Source organism: Salmo trutta, chromosome 1 (assembly GCF_901001165.1).
Source record: "Salmo trutta chromosome 1, fSalTru1.1, whole genome shotgun sequence".
NCBI classification, from domain to species: domain Eukaryota; kingdom Metazoa; phylum Chordata; class Actinopteri; order Salmoniformes; family Salmonidae; genus Salmo; species Salmo trutta.
The window spans coordinates 69,865,603-69,886,998 of record NC_042957.1 but is presented as its reverse complement, the minus strand read 5'-3'; the positions used below and the strand labels follow the sequence as shown (position 1 = coordinate 69,886,998).

The window sequence follows — 21,396 nt, the reverse complement described above, 5'->3', positions numbered from 1 at the left end:
TGGTGAAGTCCCAGTGGCTAGATATGCCAAGCTTATAGAGACATACCCCAAGAGACTTGCAGCTGTAATTGCTGCAGAAGGTGGCTCAACAAAGTATTGACTTTGTGGGGTGAATAGTTATGCAAGCTCAAGTTTTCTGTTTTTTTGTCATATATCTTATTTGTTTCACAATAAAAATATTATGCATATTCAAAGTGGTAGGCATGTTGTGTAAATCAAATGATACAAACCCCCCAAAAAATCTATTTTAATTCCAGGTTGTAATACAACAAAATAGGAAAAATGCCAAAGGGGGTGAATACTTTCGCAAGGCACTGTAAACGTCCTGCTTCAATTGCAGTGTCTTGTCCATGTGAGCAAGCGTGTGTGAGCGTGTGCTCTCATACACATCTAATATCAGTGTAAAACCTCCAGATGAAGTTCTGCTGTGCTTGCTGCACCACCAGGGAGCGGAGGTAAATTAAATTAGCGTTAACATGATTAGCCCGCTAGGTCTTTAGTTTCCTCTGAACCCTGTGGATTTACTCTGGGCCACGGGGAGTTTCAGGCAACCTTTACACCGGGCCAGGGGATTTCCACCAGAGAGGAGCAGCATCACTATCTAAAATACACTCTCATTACCAAGAGATCCACCTGATTATTAACCACACTATTCATCTCCATGGATGGAATACTCTGATCCACACATGACTGTCAAACCCATGTGACACTGATCTAGTGTCATCGATAACATGACATAAGAGACAAGTCATTCTGTGGATGATCATTATAGACTGTAAAAGTAGAGAAGTTAGGCCCAACTCGTATTCCAAAAAAGTGAAGGAAGAAAATAAGAACATTTATTTGATATAGAGTTTCTGTGGTTCATTCCCGGGCTTATAACAAACATGGATGACATGTAGCTGACAACAACACATCCCAGGGTCAGGGGAGCATGGCTGGACACAGAGGCTTGTGCAGGGCATGGTTAGTTGCTGGAGGGTAGCAACAGGTGCTAAAGTGTTTGGAGCTGGTACCCCCTGTGGCCAGAAATAGCCCTACAATGGGTCAGGGGATGGAAGGGGGAGGGGGACAGAGAATTCTCCACTCTATTTTAAGACCTAGAGTGTTAGCCGGTCTGGAGACTCACAGACATCCCCAGGCCTCACTGATCTTCATTCACTGTAACTTGCCTCTGTACCAGACCACCTCAACAGGCCTCTGTACCAGACCACCTCAACAGGCCTCTGTACCAGACCACTTTAACAGGCCTCTGTACCAGACCACTTTAACAGGCCTCTGTACCAGACCACTTTAACAGGCCTCTGTACCAGACCACTTTAACAGGCCTCTGTACCAGACCACTTTAACAGACCTCTGTACCAGACCACCTCAACAGGCCTCTGTACCAGACCACTTTAACAGGCCTCTGTACCAGACCACTTTAACAGACCTCTGTACCAGACCACTTTAACAGACCTCTGTACCAGACCACTTTAACTGGCCTCTGTACCAGACCACTTTAACAGGCCTCTGTACCAGACCACCTCAACAGGCCTCTGTACCAGACCACCTCAACAGGCCTCTGTAGCAGACCACTTTAACAGGCCTCTGTACCAGACCACTTTAACAGGCCTCTGTACCAGACCACTTTAACAGGCCTCTGTACCAGACCACTTTAACAGACCTCTGTACCAGACCACTTTAACAGACCTCTGTACCAGACCACTTTAACAGGCCTCTGTACCAGACCACTTTAACAGGCCTCTGTACCAGACCACTTTAACAGGCCTCTGTACCAGACCACTTTAACAGACCTCTGTACCAGACCACTTTAACAGGCCTCTGTACCAGACCACTTTAACAGGCCTCTGTACCAGACCACTTTAACAGGCCTCTGTATCAGACCACTTTAACAGACCTCTGTAACAGACCTCTGTACCAGACCACTTTAACAGGCCTCTGTACCAGACCACTTTAACAGACCACTGTACCAGACCACTTTAACAGGCCTCTGTACCAGACCACTTTAACAGGCCTCTGTACCAGGTATCAGGCTATCAAAGGCACTCTTTATCACATGCATATACAATACACTGTTGTTGTTGAAGCTGTTGAAAGGCATTATTTTGTCCTATCCGCCCTTTTATCCACCCTGCTAACCTTTGGTTGTTGGTTGTTCTTGGGTCGAGCTGAGAGCAACATTGCGCAGTCTTTATTTTTAGCAGGTTGACTCCACTATGATGGGCAGTACACAAGTAAGCCTTAACCAGGCAGCGTGTGTCATCACTACCATGGCACTGCCACCAGCAACCTACTGGCGCTGAAAGGAGCATCTGTCTAGCATTCATTTGAAGTCTGAGCGGTAGAATATGCTCCTAACAATTATTTTCTGAGGCGTGTTGTAGCATTCACTATCCTCTCCCTTCTTACTCTGGCACAAGACAGTTTCAAGGCCCCCCCGTAATCACTTCCCTTGGTTAGCGTTGACACAATGCTACAGTGTCTGTCTTTACCATTCAACAGGTGACACTGGTGGAGAACGTAGGCAGGCGGAGTGAAACCAGCAGAAGGCCTGTGTCTATAGGATTGTGTTTGTATGTTTAACATGGGACGTATTGGCCTGTTCCTCTGGGTTTTATGTGGTATAATGTGGTAGTAGCTCTTTCCTGAAGTCAAATGACCTAGTGGCCTCATGGGTGGAATGTTATTCATATTTTTCATAATTTCATATTTAATAAACATATATATTTTTTTTACTTAGAAAATCCAGTGTTTCTATTTCACACGGTTTTGTTATATTTCAGTCTTCTGTGATGTATATAAAGTGTAATATTGGGATGTAAACTCAAAATGGAATACATTTTAACTTTATATCTGACATGGTACAGGTGTTTTTTATTTTTAGCCCATAGCCGTGTGTGTGAGGTGGATACTTTTGTAGATGTGTTTAAGACGGCCAAGAAACCCTCTGTGTGACCCTGATTTTGTCACGGTTGTCGTCGGTGAAGGAGGACCAAAACGCAGCAGGCATGCGGTTGTTCATTTTTGAACATTTATTAAACTCCAAAATGAACGTACAAAAATAACAAAAAAACACGAACGATCAACAAAAACAGTCTGGTAAGGCACAAGGCGAAACACAGAACAATCACCCACAAATAACAACCACAAACACACCCTAATATATGGGACTCTCAATCAAAGGCAGATAGACAACACCTGCCTTCAACTGAGAGTCCCAACCCCAATTAACCAAACATAGAAAACGACACACTAGACTCAACATAGAATTCATGAAAACCCCGGAATACTAAATCAAATGCCCTCCTAACTCATACAACACCCAGAACCACATAAAACAAATACCCTCTGCCACGTCCTGACCAAACTACAATACTAATTAACCCTTATACTGGCCAGGACGTGACAGATTTAGCCCACTGCACTAAAAGCTTAACGGATGTTTGCTGTTTTTAATGTCTGCTCAATGTAAACACAGCTCCATCCGTACCTTCTCACAGCAGATGTACTCTACGACTCCAGATCAGAGCTGATGCTGTGGAGATGTTCATTTGGAAATGGAAGTCAACAGTGTAAATGTCAATCAAATATGCTAACTGCAGGAGCTAGTAAACAAATAAGTCAAATGCCCAGTGTCCACCACGTCGTTGTTCTGGGTCATTTGATGCAGCTTTCTTTTGAGACTTGGCCAATACAAATGAAGCCAAAGAAAGCAGTAGTATATGTCTTGTGTATTGAGTCCAAGCAGCTAGTCAGAGGTCCAGGCCTTTGGCCTCAACACCACGGCCCACCAGGAAGGCTAAGTCCTCCCGTGGTTGGTATCATGACTCGGGGTTGTGTTCATTAGGCACCAAACAGAAGAAAGTGGACAAAAAAAAGTACTTCCTTGTCCAATAAGAAACGCTCATTTTTGTTTTGTGTTGCAGAATGTTTTGAGATGGAAAACGCTGCATGCCCTAATGAACATGACCCTGGTGTAGCCAAGGAACAGTCCAGTTAGCCAGAGGATCTCTTTAGCGCCCGGGGGCGTGTGGGGGTAAGGTGTTGAATGATAGGGGTGAGGCGGATTTTCCCCACCCCCAGCTAAGTGCAGAGGGGAGTTTAGGAGGTCACATATCCTCATCCTGGCTGGTTCCTTCTAGAACTTTAAACCTGAGATCCAGCTGTCCGACTGACCCCGGGGATCCTACATGGCTTAGATGTTCTACTTTCACTCCAATTATTTCGGTGTTAAAGATCACTGGACTGTGGAAGTCACTTGATAGCTTAAATCTCTTGTCATTAAAGAGTTGTGATATGTGTTAGAATGATGTTAAATGTGAGAAATACTCATTTGTGATTGAATGGTTTCAAATGTGATAGTATGTGTTCTGGTATTAATTGATTTCCATATGATCCATTATTCTGGTAGATCGGTGAACATTTCAGTATCTCACCATTTCAGTGTCTCAAATAAAATGTACATCCAACCGAGGAAAATTAAAACAAATAAATATAGTGTTGTTCAGCCATAATGCAGTCATTATGGCTGAAGTAAAGTTGTGTTGCCTTAACACTTAAGGCAGGTTATAAAGCACTATACTGTGTAATGACACTCCTATTACATATGTTGTAATAGATGTATTTCAGATTGTGTCCATCTGTAATATGTACAAGATGGGATCATGTCCCCAGAATGTCACAATCCTTTAAAAGGGATACTCTGTGTACTCCACATGTACAGTGATGACATAAAATCCCCTCTCACATATAGGGCTGAATTTCTATTAAAATGACCAAACTTGACCAACAGCAGACTCCTGAACAGGTAATCAAATGGCTACAGGACTATTTGCATTGTGTGCATTTACTTATCTATTGTTCACCTAATACCTTTTTTTAAAACTTTTGACCAAGTCAGACTTATGTGACCAGTTTTGTGGTCCAGTTATGGATGAGGAGGTCTTCTCTGAGCCTTTTCCCCACATCGGTCACCACCAGCCGTGTGATTTGTGACGATTACACAAGCAACCTGGCATGACCTCCATTCTCCAGGCCCACGCCCCTCCTCGTAGTTTAGTTACCAGCTCAGATGACAGAACCATGCCAAGAGCAATATTCCTAGATTTTATTCCCTTTGACCCTTGGTTCAGCTTGACAGACAGACATCTCTGGACAGACATCTCCAACATTATACCTCCCAGGGCCAGAGCTTTGGAACATTTTCTGCTCTATGTTTGTGGGCGAACATTTGGTGGTATCTGGACTGGACTGAGGGGGAAGTCCAGAGGAATGCATGAGGTCTGATCATGTTTGAAGGGAAGAGAACTTGATGTCTGGCTTTTTCACGTTCATTCAGAGAACATTTTTAGGAGGTACAGCTTTGGTAACCATGACTGATTGATAGGTGAAAATGAGCAGTACTTGCTGACAGGATGTCATTTATGACTTTGTGTTATTTAGATGATTCAGTTATAAATAATATATGATTCAATAATAAATATCTTCTCTGTTTACTGTCTAGGTAAATCCTTTGTCAATATGTTCAGTTATGAAGGAGAAACAATGCAGTAGAGAATTTGCATCCGTTGTTCTGTTCATATAGTTTAGGGTGTTGTTAGTTCTGTCCATATAGTTTAGGGTGTGGTTTGTTCTGTCCATATAGTTTAGGGTGTTGTTAGTTCTGTCCATATAGTTTAGGGTGTGGTTTGTTCTGTCCATATATTTTAGGGTGTGGTTTGTTCTGTCCATATAGTTTAGGGTGTGGTTTGTTCTGTCCATATAGTTTAGGGTGTGGTTTGTTCTGTCCATATAGTTTAGGGTGTGGTTTGTTCTGTCCATATAGTTTAGGGTGTGGTTTGTTCTGTCCATATAGTTTAGGGTGTGTTTTGTTCTGTCCATATAGTTTAGGGTGTGGTTTGTTCTGTCCATATAGTTTAGGGTGTGGCTTGTTCTGTCCATATTGTTTAGGGTGTGGTTTGTTCAGTCCATATAGTTTAGGGTGTGGTTTGTTCTGTCCATATAGTTTAGGGTGTGGTTTGTTCTGTCCATATAGTTTAGGGTGTGGTTTGTTCTGTCCATATAGTTTAGGGTGTGGTTTGTTCTGTCCATATAGTTTAGGGTGTGTTTTGTTCTGTCCATATAGTTTAGGGTGTGTTTTGTTCTGTCCATATAGTTTAGGGTGTGGTTTGTTCTGTCCATATAGTTTAGGGTGTGGTTTGTTCTGTCCATATAGTTTAGGGTGTGGTTTGTTCTGTCCATATAGTTTAGGGTGTGGTTTGTTCTGTCCATATAGTTTAGGGTGTGGTTTGTTCTGTACATATAGTTTAGGGTGTGGTTTGTTCTGTCCATATAGTTTAGGGTGTGGTTTTCGGTATAAATTAGCTTTACACTTCGTCTTAGACACTGAGCAATTCAGAACATAAAAATGATATCCACCGTGACTGTTTTACTGGAGGCCTATGAGTCAAGCAGCCAAGGGTGGATAGGTACTCGACTACGCCACGTAGATGTGTGTATGAGTACTCCAGCATGACCATCTATCACCTGGGTGTCTTCCGACTTCTGAAACTTGTGAATGACTTTATAAGTGGAAGTACCTCGACTAAGAGTCACATACCGATCTCCTGTGACAGGACCGACACGAAGGCAGCATCCGAGTTTTACGACCTCCTGGGTGTAGGAGTATGAATCAGGGTGATATCCCAGCTGCCCCTAAATATAGCTCTGCTCTGTAACTGTAGTCATAGAAATATAGTTTCTAGAACAGTCAAAGCCCTTCAGACCACCTCAGAATGGGTCACTCAATATGGCTGACATGGTATTACTCCTGTGGGTACAGTCAATATGGCCGCTGGTCCACCCATCACAGAATATTGACTTGAATTGGAAAACCTGTTCTAGTAGTTATATTTCTATGGCTGTAGCCGTGCTGTGTAACCTGACCTGTTTGTGGGCCCCTAGTGGCCCCTGTACGGTACAGTCAGGGGCCATAAAATGATGGTTGTTCCTGGGTAATGGGCACACAAGGACAGTCCTAACAGGCTGATAAGTCTACAACAGAGGGTTATATTTGGAGGAGGTAAAGCAGAGGGGTAGAGAAAATCTGACATTCTCCCCTCTTTATGACAATGGGGTTGTTAGGGAGTGGAGCAGAGAGAGAGAGAGAGAAAGTGTGTGCGTGTGTGTGTGTGTGTGTGTGTGTGTGCGTGCGTGCGTGCGTGCGTGCGTGCGTGCACACTCCTATCCCAGGTTGTTATGAAACTGGGGATTCCCCCACTACACACACACAAACACTATCTATGGTGGTGTTGTGAAACCATGGCTACGTGAAACCTGTATTTTCAGCAGTCTGTCTAATTAAAGAAGTGATCATACTGTAGTAGCAGCTGTGATCAAATGCAATAAATAACACACACACACACACACACACACAGAATGCTAGAATGCTAATGAATGGGGACACTGCTAAATGTACCCCCCCCCCCTGGAGGGAATTGTTCATCCCACAGCCATGTAATTGGATATAAATATCTCTCATTCAACATCCCCTCTTCTCTCCACTTACAGTATGTCTCTGGGCCTGGGGGACAGATAGACCGGTATCTCTCTGGGCCTTGGAGACAGATAGACAGGAATCTCTCTGGGCCTGGGAGACGGACAGACAGGAATCTCTCTGGGCCTGGGAGGCGGATAGACAGGAATCTCTCTGGGCCTGGGAGACGGATAGACAGGAATCTCTCTGGGCCTGGGAGACGGACAGACAGGAATCTCTCTGGGCCTGGGAGGCGGATAGACAGGAATCTCTCTGGGCCTGGGAGGCGGATAGACAGGAATCTCTCTGGGCCTGGGAGGCGGATAGACAGGAATCTAAATGAAATAATTTTTACTTAACAAATTTTTGCTATTGTTCTTTTTTTACATCCGTTATTAGACAGTGGCAACGCAGAACACTAATGATTATGAACATGGTCTTTTGCCTGCTAATGCCTGCAATGCAGTGAAGAAAACGATATGACAACAATAACGTCTAATATAACTGGCCCCTCTAACAGTACAACTGGCCCCAGCTTGGCCCCCCCAGTTGAAATGGTCTAGAACCGCCAATGCTTGTATGGTAACTACGCAGCCTGTGGCTGAGTTTGAGGAAAGGTGCTTGCAGTACAACTGATCTTGGCCACTTTAATAAATGGAACACTAGTCACTTTAAGAATGTTTACATATCTCGCATTACTCATCTCATATGTACTGTATCCTTCACTATCTATTGCATCTTAGCCACTCTGTCACTGCTCGTCCATATATTTTATACTTATATACTCTTATCCTATTCCTTTATTAGATTGTGTGTATTAGGTTTTGTTGTGGAATTGTTAGATATTACCTGTTAGATACTGCTGCACTGTCGGGTCTAGAAGCATAAGCATTTCACTACACTCACAATAACATCTGCCAACCATGTGTATGTGACCAATAACCATGTGTATGTGACCAATAACATCTGCTAACCATGTGTATGTGACCAATAACATCTGCTAACCATGTGTATGTGACCAATAACATCTGCTAACCATGTGTATGTGACCAATAACATCTGCTAACCATGTGTATGTGACCAATAACATCTGCTAACCATGTGTATGTGACCAATAACATCTGCTAACCATGTGTATGTGACCAAAACATTTGATTTGATGTTGATTGGATTTGATATCACAAAGGGTTGTTTTCCTCAGTTTATACAACAGAACAGATCACTTCTACTCATCCTCTGGTTTTGTTATTCACATACTGTATGGTGCCACTGACTGACTTTTCATAGTTGTTCATTTTGTAGTTGTTTTCTTATGCTTTAGAATCCATTAGTCATTTTATTTCTAGATTGACACCATCCCTGTAGACCCCAGCAATAGAGAGAGAGATTGAGACAGCGCTTTTACTGATTGAAATGACCCTTGATGTAGCATGGTGGTAATTGGCCACTGTAAAGCCTCTACTGGAACGTTTACGACACGCAACAGTCAGCACCTCTCTCTCTGTCAATTCAATTACATTTAAAGGGCTTTATTGGCATGGGAAACATGTTTACATAGCCAAAGCAAGTGAAATAGATAATAAACAGTCACACACACACATTTTGTCCTAAAACAGGATCAGTGTGCACCACAATCTCAGGAAGTGGTGCACTATGTAGGGAATAGGGGACCATTTGGGATGCAGAGCCATAGAGGGGGGTCATACCAGTAAATTATGCCACTTTTGGGCTGTGATTGCAAATCATGTTTTAGCACAAACAAACCTTTCCCATTTCCCCCCGACCAGTCTCATCTGTTATGCCAGTTAAACCAGTCCAATGTGCAAAGATTCACTAGCAGAGACTGACTTCAGACCTGCTGTTTCTCTCCACAGAGGAGGAGGTGGAGGATGTCCTGAGCAACATCCTGAGAGACAGATCACACATCGACGAGACGCTGAGGCTGGCCTCTGAGGAGAACGCAGCAGAAAACTACCATGGTAAATAATATGTTAAATATATTACTGAGGCCCAGAGTTGTTCCTGGTCAGGTCACGTGGTAAAGAAAAACTCCTGGCCCTAAATATCAAGTATGATCACATCTTAATAGGCTGTAGAGCTTTAGATATTGTTGACGTTATCAAATGTCATTGTTGAGCATTAGCATTATTACAAAGATATTGTAAGATACAAGAAGACATGCAGTAGAGCCCTTTGCAGATATTCACTAGACATGTTTGCACCTGGTGTGACATGGGACATGTACCAAGTAGCACCATATTCCCTGTGTAGTGCACTTCCTTTGAGCAGGGCCCATATGGCTTTGATCAAAAGTAGTGCACTAAATAGGGAATAGGATGCCATTTGGGATGCAGAATTGGTTCTGAATTTGTCGCGTTATGTCTATTAATTACCTGTCAAATGCCAATAGTGTTATTACAGAGAAAAATGCATATTTCTGTTCAGATAAATGTACTCAGCAGGTTCCCAGTCCTGCTCTGATGTGTCATTATACTAATCTATGGGCTAATGGAGCACATCATAGAAAGTAATGATGGGTGATCCTCTATGGGTCTGTGGGTACTTGCCTGTGTACGTGTGCGTTCCAAATGACACCCTAGTCCGCATATAGTGCACTTCTTTTCACCAGGCTCATAGGTCTCTGGTCAAAAGTAGTGCACTATATAACGAATAGGGTGCTTTTTGGCACGCAACCTATAGCTTTAGTTAGAGAAAGAAACACGTGGTGCCAGAGCCTTAATGGACTTCTTCTCCATTAGCGCTAATGGGTAACATCGTTAGTGTTAACGAGTCCCAAATCTTCTGTTTTTAATCTGTTTTCCTTTTATCTCCTCTCTCTCTCTCTCTCCCCTCTCTCTCTCTCCTTCTCTCTCTCTCTCTGAACCCTCCAACTCATTCTCATTCCATAATGACTTGTTTGTCATTTAATCTAACCTTTTCTTACCGTTCTACCTCTCCTATTTAACTGAAACTCCTGTACTCTACCTCTCTTTCTCCTTTCTTTCATCTACACTCCTTATCATCTTATTATGTTTCCCTCTCTTACCCGTGTCTTACCTTCTCTTACCCGTGTCTTACCTTCTCTTACCCGTGTCTTACCTTCTCTTACCCGTGTCTTACCTTCTCTTACCATTCTACCTTTCCTCTTACATGAACCAACTCTACCTCCCTCTCTCTCATTCCATCCAACTCTACCTCCCTCCCTCTCTCTCATTCCATCCAACTCTACCTCCCTCTCTCTCATTCCATCCAACTCTACCTCCCTCCCTCTCTCTCATTCCATCCAACTCTACCTCCCTCCCTCTATCTCATTCCATCCAACTCTACCTCCCTCTCTCTCATTCCATCCAACTCTACCTCCCTCTCTCTCATTCCATCCAACTCTACCTCCCTCTCTCTCATTCCATCCAACTCTACCTCCCTCTCTCTCATTCCATCCAACTCTACCTCCCTCTCTCTCATTCCATCCAACTCTACCTCCCTCTCTATCATTCCATCCAACTCTACCTCCCTCTCTCTCATTCCATCCAACTCTACCTCCCTCTCTCTCATTCCATCCAACTCTACCTCCCTCTCTCTCATTCCATCCAACTCTACCTCCCTCTCTCTCATTCCATCCAACTCTACCTCCCTCTCTCTCATTCCATCCAACTCTACCTCCCTCTCTATCATTCCATCCAACTCTACCTCCCTCTCTCTCATTCCATCCAACTCTACCTCCCTCTCTCTCATTCCATCCAACTCTACCTCCCTCTCTCTCATTCCATCCAACTCTACCTCCCTCTCTCTCATTCCATCCAACTCTACCTCCCTCTCTCTCATTCCATCCAACTCTACCTCCCTCTCTATCATTCCATCCAACTCTACCTCCCTCTCTCTCATTCCATCCAACTCTACCTCCCTCTCTCTCATTCCATCCAACTCTACCTCCCTCCCTCTATCTCATTCCATCCAACTCTACCTCCCTCTATCTCATTCCATCCAACTCTAACTCCCTCTCTCTCATTCCATCCAACTCTACCTCCCTCTCTATCATTCCATCCAACTCTACCTCCCTCTCTCTCATTCCATCCAACTCTACCTCCCTCTCTCTCATTCCATCCAACTCTACCTCCCTCTCTCTCATTCCATCCAACTCTACCTCCCTCTCTCTCATTCCATCCAACTCTACCTCCCTCTCTCTCATTCCATCCAACTCTACCTCCCTCTCTATCATTCCATCCAACTCTACCTCCCTCTCTCTCATTCCATCCAACTCTACCTCCCTCTCTCTCATTCCATCCAACTCTACCTCCCTCTCTCTCATTCCATCCAACTCTACCTCCCTCTCTCTCATTCCATCCAACTCTACCTCCCTCTCTCTCATTCCATCCAACTCTACCTCCCTCTCTATCATTCCATCCAACTCTACCTCCCTCTCTCTCATTCCATCCAACTCTACCTCCCTCTCTCTCATTCCATCCAACTCTACCTCCCTCCCTCTATCTCATTCCATCCAGCTCTACCTCCCTCTATCTCATTCCATCCAACTCTAACTCCCTCTCTCTCATTCCATCCAACTCTACCTCCCTCTCTCTCATTCCATCCAACTCTACCTCCCTCTCTCTCATTCCATCCAACTCTACCTCCCTCCCTCTATCTCATTCCATCCAACTCTAACTCCCTCTCTCTCATTCCATCCAACTCTACCTCCCTCTCTCTCATTCCATCCAACTCTACCTCCCTCTCTCTCATTCCATCCAACTCTACCTCCCTCTCTCTCATTCCATCCAACTCTACCTCCCTCTATCTCATTCCATCCAACTCTACCTCCCTCTCTATCATTCCATCCAACTCTACCTCCCTCTCTCTCATTCCATCCAACTCTACCTCCCTCTCTCTCATTCCATCCAACTCTACCTCCCTCTCTCTCATTCCATCCAACTCTACCTCCCTCTCTCTCATTCCATCCAACTCTACCTCCCTCTCTATCATTCCATCCAACTCTACCTCCCTCTCTCTCATTCCATCCAACTCTACCTCCCTCTCTATCATTCCATCCAACTCTACCTCCCTCCCTCTATCTCATTCCATCTACATTCCTTCTTACCATGGATACCAGGGTTCAAATACTTTGACTCTTGGGGGTGCCCAATACCACACTTAAAATATATAGACTCTTGGGGTTGCCCGAAGCCACTTGGGGGTGCCCGACATTGATATTTTTGACAATTATGGGGGAGCTTACATTGATATTTAAATTCATATGGTGGCCCTAATTGTTATGGGGGATGCCCAGCCTCTCCTATCCCCCGCTGTAATTTGAACCCTGTTCTTACCATCTTCCGCTCATTCCCTCTCTTTCTCTCCCCCTCCAGCTGCTATTCAGAAGTTACGTAAGATCTACCACTCAGCCGTCAAGCCCATGGAACAGGCCTATAAGTACAACGAGCTCAGAGCACATGAGATCTCAGGTACAGTGAGGGCTTTGCTTGGCACACTGCTGCCGCTTCAGGTTGTTAGTGTGTGTTGGCTTGATCTCAGATCTGTTTGCGCTATCATGTCACCTTTTCATTTATTCGTTGACATGATAGCACAAACAGATCTGGGATCAGGCTAAGTGTGTGTGTATGTGTGGACTGGTTTCCCTGTTTGGGTTGACATGGTGACTGAGGGATTGAATCCTAGCTAGTGGTCTGTGCACTTAACTTGAACTTTTGCATAAATCCTGCATAGAAGTCAACTTGAGTTGCATACACGGACCTCAAGTTAGCATTTGGACCTGACTGACTGCTGACTGATCTGTTTCCGCACAACACACTCCTCCCTCATAGGATGGAGTAAAGAAAAATCTCCTAGGCTGGCATTACTCTGGTCAAGAGATATACTGTATATAGGCTTTATATCCCTATGAAAGAACCCACCGCCATAGATGTTTTAAATACAATGAGTGGCTCAAGAGCTCATCAGTTTCACATATCCATTGTCATATAAATGTGTATGTAATGTGCTATGTAAAGCCCATGTTGAGCATCAGGAATAGAGCCATATAAATACAATCAATTATCATGTATTACTGGAATAGCGCCATATAAATACAATCAATTATCATGTATTACTGGAATAGAGCCATATAAATACAATCAATTATCATGTATTACTGGAATAGAGCCATATAAATACAATAAATTATCATGTATTACTGGAATAGAGCCATATAAATACAATAAATTATCATGTATTACTGGAATAGCGCCATATAAATACAATAAATTATCATGTATTACTGGAATAGAGCCATATAAATACAATAAATTATCATGTATTACTGGAATAGCGCCATATAAATACAATAAATTACCATGTATTACTGGAATAGAGCCATATAAATACAATGCATTATCATATATTACTGGAATAGAGCCATATAAATACAATCCATTATCATGTATTACTGGAATAGAGCCATATAAATACAATAAATTATCATGTATTACTGGAATAGAGCCATATAAATACAATAAATTATCATGTATTACTGGAATAGAGCCATATAAATACAATCAATTATCATGTATTACTGGAATAGAGCCATATACATACAATCAATTATCATGTATTACTGGAATAGAGCCATATAAATACAATAAATGATCATGTATTACTGGAATAGAGCCATATAAATACAATAAATTATCATATATTACTGGAATAGAGCCATATAAATACAATCCATTATCATGTATTACTGGAATAGAGCCATATAAATACAATAAATTATCATGTATTACTGGAATAGAGCCATATAAATACAATCAATTATCATGTATTACTGGAATAGAGCCATATAAATACAATCAATTATCATGTATTACTGGAATAGAGCCATATAAATACAATCAATTATCATGTATTACTGGAATAGAGCCATATAAATACAATCAATTATCATGTATTACTGGAATAGAGCCATATAAATACAATCAATTATCATGTATTACTTAATCTAAAATACTTTCTATTGTTCCTTTGAAAAAACTGAAGTGGTTCTTCCATATGAATATAAACACACTTGTACATATTCAACTACTCATAATGTAACACTGTGAGACATGTAGAGGTATGGCATTCTGTTCTTTGATCCTGGTAAAAGGGGTACAGTAGGCTACCATTTAAATATTTCTATCATCCCCTTTTCTCTTTTCTTTTTCTTCTTTTCTTCACCATGTTCAACTTTTTTGTTTTTGTTTTAAAGATTTTTAAAGAAGGTTTAAAAGTTAAGTACTTTAATATAACTCTTATTGCAGTATTGTTCTAGATGTTTATAAGCAGTTATTATAACCCATGTTGTGCATTATAATGCGTTATGCATAGCCCATAAGACATTCGAAAAGGCATTATAATGCATTATAAAGAGGGTATTCATAGGAGGTGTTAATATAATTTTTTATAACATGTCTTCTGGGGGATGACTTTCACTCCCCCCTTGGTCAACCTGTGCAGACCCAACTGCACTTCCTCATCTTGAAGCAAAGTTCGCCCTCTTGTGGCCTGGCATGGTCTTTAACCTTCATACAAATACTGAACCCCCTGACATAATGACAATAAAAGGTTTTATATGAAGCTCTAAGCCATCCCAGAATATTCAGATACTGTGTTAAAAAGGTTTAGAGGGAGCCAGGTGTTATCGATGCAATGGTTCGTTCCCTTGACTGAGAAATTCCTTGAAGATGTTGCTATGTCTCCCTCTTTACTGTAATTTGACTAACTGTCACATAACGAATTGAACTGTATGGAGTGTAGTGTACCGGAAGGAATGATTGATCTGGATCCCACAGATCCCCCCCCCCTGCCGACACCTGTTGTCAAGTAACCTTCAACTTCATCCATTATAGATCTGCATGTTTGACACTTCCAGTTAAACGTGATTATGCCCCGACATCTCTCCTTCCCTCTCACTCTCCCTTCCTCATCCCCACCTCACCACCCCTTCACCTAACAGCCGGACGAACACTGGGGGATGGGAACACAGGTTGGTATAGTGGGGGGACCTTTCCCGAAGCATGGCACTGGCTGAAGTGCTCACCCCCCTCTTTCACACTCCCAGGACCCCAGCCATTGGTCCTTGGTATGGACCAGTTTGGTTGTTTGGAGCAACCAAATTATCCTGTATGTCACAATTATCAGTTGTGGCATAGGCATTTTCATTCACATCACTTTGAACTGCTGTAAACTTGAGCAGAAATCATTTGTATTTCAAAGAACTACTGTAATGGAAAATTAAAGTCATTTACGAGGTCATTTTATGACTGAACGTTCACAAAACAATTGAGGGACCTACTTCCCCTTGATACTAAGTAAATACAGTATACAATTCTAACTCAGTCCCTTAATTCTATACTAATCAACTAAAAAGGGGAGATCCTCAATCTGCAGTTATACATGAATTCCTATTGAGAAAGGATTCCCTGAGGTCTCATCCATTACAATTGGGATGCTTAAAGGCACTACCGCATTGGATCAAAGATGTAAAGAGCCCTACAGCATTCAAACATGCCTTTCGTGCAAACTACCGGTATGTACATGTATGGGGGAGGGTCGGGGTGCAATGGGGGGTGCATGTGCAGCACTGGCTTAAGCTAAATAAGCACAGGTAAGGGTGGGAGAGAGGGACATAAAAATAGAAAGAAATGACCTTGAAAGCATGTTTTGGAACTGAATTACATTTGCCTAACTTCTGATCATTTTCTAGCCTTTGTACGTGGATTGCATATCTTAGACACTCTTTTAATAAACTTTTAATACAAATTTCATCAATGGATACAAGACTCGCCATTAAGTGTTTTGTTCACAAAACATGAAAATATTGTTTCCATCAGAAGAGAAAAAATGCAAATATGTTCACTGCTTCTGACAATGAACAAATACAAGGGCACAAGGTTCTGAAAAGCTCCATCAGTAGTATTATTACCTCTTTAAGGAATACCTGGGATAGGATAAAGTAATCCTTCTAACCCCCCCCCCTTAAAAGATTTAGATGCACTATTGTAAAGTGGTTGTTCTACTGGATATCATAAGGTGAATGCACCAATTTGTAAGTCGCTCTGGATAAGAGTGTCTGCTAAATGACTTAAATGTAAATGTAAATGTATTAAATCATATACAACCTAGGGAAAGTTCCATAATAAAGATCTAATCAACTTTCAGACTCTCTCTGTAATTCTGACATGCAGAGATGCAGACAATAACGTCTGGTCGCTTCTAAGTAACTTTGTCGTCATCTCCGACAACCTTCCACTACCAAGCTTGCTTTGGTTTGGTTGAAGGCCCATCCATTCATATTATAGGTTACATATCCTCCTCTGTATTCACCTTTCCTTTTTACTACTGGGGCTTGTTTTATTGCTTGGCGATGAAAAGTCACCAGACCTTCTCCAGTCTATGGCAGCAGAACAACCTCAGGTAGAATACAGGGAATTGGACTGCGATGATACACGTGCCAATGAATCAATCAGGCCTCAATATTATCAAGTGACTGCAAAGAAATACATAGATTTTATGGAATCTTTTAAAAGACAGACTAACGTTCTGTTTTGTCAGCATGGCGGAAGACATGAAGGTTGTGCTCATCTTTAATCAGGCATTATCTTATTTTGATGAATGCATTTGTAGTTTTGAGTGTTTCATATAGATTTCTGAATGTAATTACTGTTTTGTAAAGGAAACCCGTTTTTGAAAATGCATTGAAAATGCAGTTCTATATCTTGTGTTCACCGTTTTGACAATCGGACAATATTATTCCAAGAAATGCATTCAAGAAGTTTAGAAAAACAGTGATTGGATGGCATCATGGGAATAATTGGTCATCACTGGATAAACTTATAGTACCTCTCCTTGAATGAAAATTGGCCATTTCTTTACTTCTCTCCCATGTTTTGGGAAGGGATCACTACCATTACCTCGCTTTCCAACCAAGGTGCAGGAATTGAGGAGCGAACTGAGGTAAAGAGGAAATTCAGCAACACTCCCATGTTTTGGAGTAAACTATTCCATCCACTGTGAGCGACAGGATAGTTTCGCAACACATTCGACAGACAGTGGGTTAATTTTTCGACAAAATGTCCTGCTTTTTTTATCTATCTTTTTTTCCTACACCTTTTCCCTTTTTTTTATTATTATTTTTTACACTTTTTTAGTCTTTTTACTTCTGACTGAATTACAAATAGATCTACACAGACAGGACATAGTGACCCTGACCAGCCCAACAAACACTATGTCCACTCACACTCACCCTTTCATGTGCCTGTTCTGTCTGTCATGCTCCTGTTCTGCCTGTCATGTGCCTGTTCTGTCTGTCATGTGCCTGTTCTGTCTGTCATGCTCCTGTTCTGTCTGTTATGCTCCTGTTCTGTCTGTCATGTGCCTGTTCTGTCTGTCATGTGCCTGTTCTGTCTGTCATGTGGCTGTTCTGTCTGTCATGTGGCTGTTCTGTCTGTCATGTGCCTGTTCTGTCTGTCATGTGCCTGTTCTGTCTGTCATGCTCCTGTTCTGTCTGTCATGTGCCTGTTCTGTCTGTCATGTGCCTGTTCTGTCTGTCATGTGGCTGTTCTGTCTGTCATGTGGCTGTTCTGTCTGCCATGTGGCTGTTCTGTCTGTCATGTGGCTGTTCTGTCTGTCATGTGGCTGTTCTGTCTGCCATGTGGCTGTTCTGTCTGTCATGTGGCTGTTCTGTCTGCCATGTGGCTGTTCTGTCTGTCATGTGGCTGTTCTGTCTGTCATGTGGGTGTTCTGTCTGCCATGTGGCTGTTCTGTCTGTCATGTGGCTGTTCTGTCTGTCATGTGGCTGTTCTGTCTGCCATGTGGCTGTTCTGTCTGTCATGTTCCTGTTCTGTCTGTCATGTTCCTGTTCTGTCTGTCATGTTCCTGTTCTGTTTGTCATGTTCCTGTTCTGTCTGTCATGTTCCTGTTCTGTCTGTCATGTGGCTGTTCTGTATGTCATGTTCCTTTTCTGTCTGTCATGTTCCTGTTCTGCCTGTCATGTGGCTGTTCTGTCTGTCATGTGGCTGTTCTGTCTGTCATGTGGCTGTTCTGTCTGTCATGTGGCTGTTCTGTCTGTCATGTTCCTGTTCTGTCTGTCATGTGGCTGTTCTGTCTGTCATGTGGCTGTTCTGTCTGTCATGTGGCTGTTCTGTATGCCATGTCCCTGTTCTGTCTGTCATGTGGCTGTTCTGTATGTCATGTCCCTGTTCTGTCTGTCATGTGGCTGTTCTGTATGTCATGTCCCTGTTCTGTCTGTCATGTGGCTGTTCTGTCTGTCATGTTCCTGTTCTGTCTGTCATGTGGCTGTTCTGCCTGTCATGTCCCTGTTCTGTCTGTCATGTGGCTGTTCTGTATGTCATGTTCCTGTTCTGTCTGTCATGTGGCTGTTCTGTCTGTCATGTGGCTGTTCTGTATGTCATGTGGCTGTTCTGCCTGTCATGTGGCTGTTCTGTATGTCATGTGGCTGTTCTGCCTGTCATGTTCCTGTTCTGTATGTCATGTTCCTGTTCTGCCTCTTTCTTCCATGTTGCTCATTGACAGTATGCTGCTGCTAAGATATATTTTGGTTTTTGTCCAGTAACTAGGCTGTCTTACTATGTTTAGTTAATACTCTGCCCAGCACAGACTTGGAATACATCTGAAATGGCACCCTACACCCTATATAGTGCACTACTGAGGACAAAGTACAATACACTGACACCTTCCTAATATTGAGATGCACCTCATTTTGCTCTCAGAACAGCCTTAATTTGTCGGGGCATGGACTCTACATGGTGTTGAAAGTTTTCCACAGGGATACTGGCCCATGTTGACTCCAATGCTTCCCACGGTTGTGTCAAGTTGGCTGGATGCCCATTGGATGGTGGACCATTTTTGATACACACGGGAAACTGTTGAGTGTGAAAAACCCAGCAGCGTTGCAGTTCTTGAAACACTCAAATCGGTGTGCTTGGCATTTACTGCCATACTCTGTTCAAAGGCACTTAAATATTTTGTCTTGCCCATTCACCCTCTGAATGGCACACATACGCAATCCATGTCTCAATTGTCTCAAAGCTTAAAAATCCTTCTTTAACCTGTCTCCTACCCTTCATCTACACTGATTGAAGTGGATTTAACAAGTAATATCAGTAAGGGAGCATAGCTTTCACCTGGATTCACCTGGTCAGTTTCTTTAACAAGTAATATCAGTAAGGGAGCATAGCTTTCACCTGAATTCACCTGGTCAGTTTCTCTCATGGAAAGAGCAGGTGTTCATAATGTTTTGTCCACTCAGTGCATGCCTGCGCTCTGTGCCAGACATAGAAATGGGAATGCCACAATGCAGGGCATGTCTAACATACTGTATTGAAATTGCATCATCATCAAACTAATGAAAGCAATTCCGCCGAAGAACTACAATTTCTATAGTGGCATGTGGTCTAGCTTTGCTGTCATATTACTGTCTGTCACCTACAAGCAAGTGCACCATGCAGCCTGTGGTTGAGGAAGCATCAAGCCTGCATCCCATTGGCCATTGCACTGGTTCCTGACCCCTACAGTTGAGAAACATGTTCTCAGACACAGAGAGGTCTGGAACCTTTGCAATACATGCTGGAATTTCTACATTGTCAGCTGGCCAGCTTAGAACAACTCAAGTTTTCGTTGACCATCTTAAGAACATCGACTTACTTTCAGGGAAGCACCTCATTCTCTTTATGTGAGTGTGATTGTAGGCAACAGTATGACAGCAGTTGTTTCCATTTGAATACACTCCAGGTGAATAGGCTGTTGTGATTTATCAGATTAGGTTTCAGATGTACTGGAGCGGCTCTATGTCTCTGGTCTTCCATGTCGTCATGAGTGCAGTAAACCTCCATGGCTCTAACCAGCATCACCTCCTCCTCCTCCTCCTCTCTCTACCTGACAGATGGGGAGATCACCTCCAAGCCCATGGTGTTGTTCCTTGGGCCCTGGAGTGTAGGCAAGTCCTCCATGATCAACTACCTGCTTGGCCTGAAGGACAGCCCCTACCAGCTGTACACAGGTAAGCTCCTTCAAACTTCACCTGGTTTCTGATATTCCTGTTTTTTCACCTGGTTTCTGATGCACCTGTTTTTTCACCTGGTTTCTGATGTACCTGTTTCTCAAATCAAATCAATATATTTGTCACACGTACGGAATACAACAGGTGTAGATCTTACTGTGTGTCACGTCCTGACCAGTAAAGGGGTCTTTTGTAATTGTAGTATGGTCAGGGCTTGGCAGGGGGTGTTTGTTTTGTGTGGTTTTTTTTTTTTTGGTTCTAGGAGATTTTGGTTCTAGTTTTCTATTTCTATGTTTCTTTTTCTATGTGTGGCCAGGTATGGCTTCCAATCAGAGGCAGGTGTCTTTCGTTGTCTCTGATTGGAAGCCATACTTAGGCATCCTGTTTTTCCTGTGTTTTTGTGGGTGGTTATTTTCTGTATAGCCTGTGTGCCTTATGGAACTGTTTCGTCGTCAGTTTATTTTGTTTTGAGTGTTCTTTTTAAATAAAGAAGAAAGATGAGCACTATACCCGCTGCATTTTGGTCACCGTTCATCGACGCCTGTGACACTGTGAAATGCTTACTTACAAGTCCTTAACCAACAATGCAGTTTTAAGAAAATAGAGTTAAGAAAATATTTAGTAAATAAAGTTTTTTTTAAGTTACACAATAAAATACAAATAACGAGGCTATATACAGGAGGTACCAGTACCGAGTCAATGTGCGGTTAGTCGAGGTAATTGAAGTAATTTAGGTTTTTCACCTGGTTTCTGATGTACTTAACTCTTCACTCTACCTACTTACTCCTCCTCTTCTGCTCTATCATCTTCTCTCATTCTTCTGTTCCTCCTGCCT

General features: G+C 42.6%; 1 protein-coding gene across 2 annotated transcripts in view; it reads left to right on the top strand.

Annotated features, from left to right (window-relative positions):
* Positions 1-21,396, top strand: part of srl (sarcalumenin) — a 33,817-nt gene that overhangs the window by 6,722 nt on the left and 5,699 nt on the right. Inside the window, exons 2-5 of one of the 2 annotated variants that reach the window (XM_029773497.1) lie at positions 9,391-9,495; positions 12,874-12,969; positions 15,498-15,527; positions 20,445-20,561. In XM_029773497.1, the coding sequence (XP_029629357.1) occupies positions 9,391-9,495; positions 12,874-12,969; positions 15,498-15,527; positions 20,445-20,561 (348 nt within the window). The remainder of the gene's footprint in view (positions 1-9,390; positions 9,496-12,873; positions 12,970-15,497; positions 15,528-20,444; positions 20,562-21,396) is intronic. The other variant, XM_029773504.1, reaches the window with a different exon arrangement.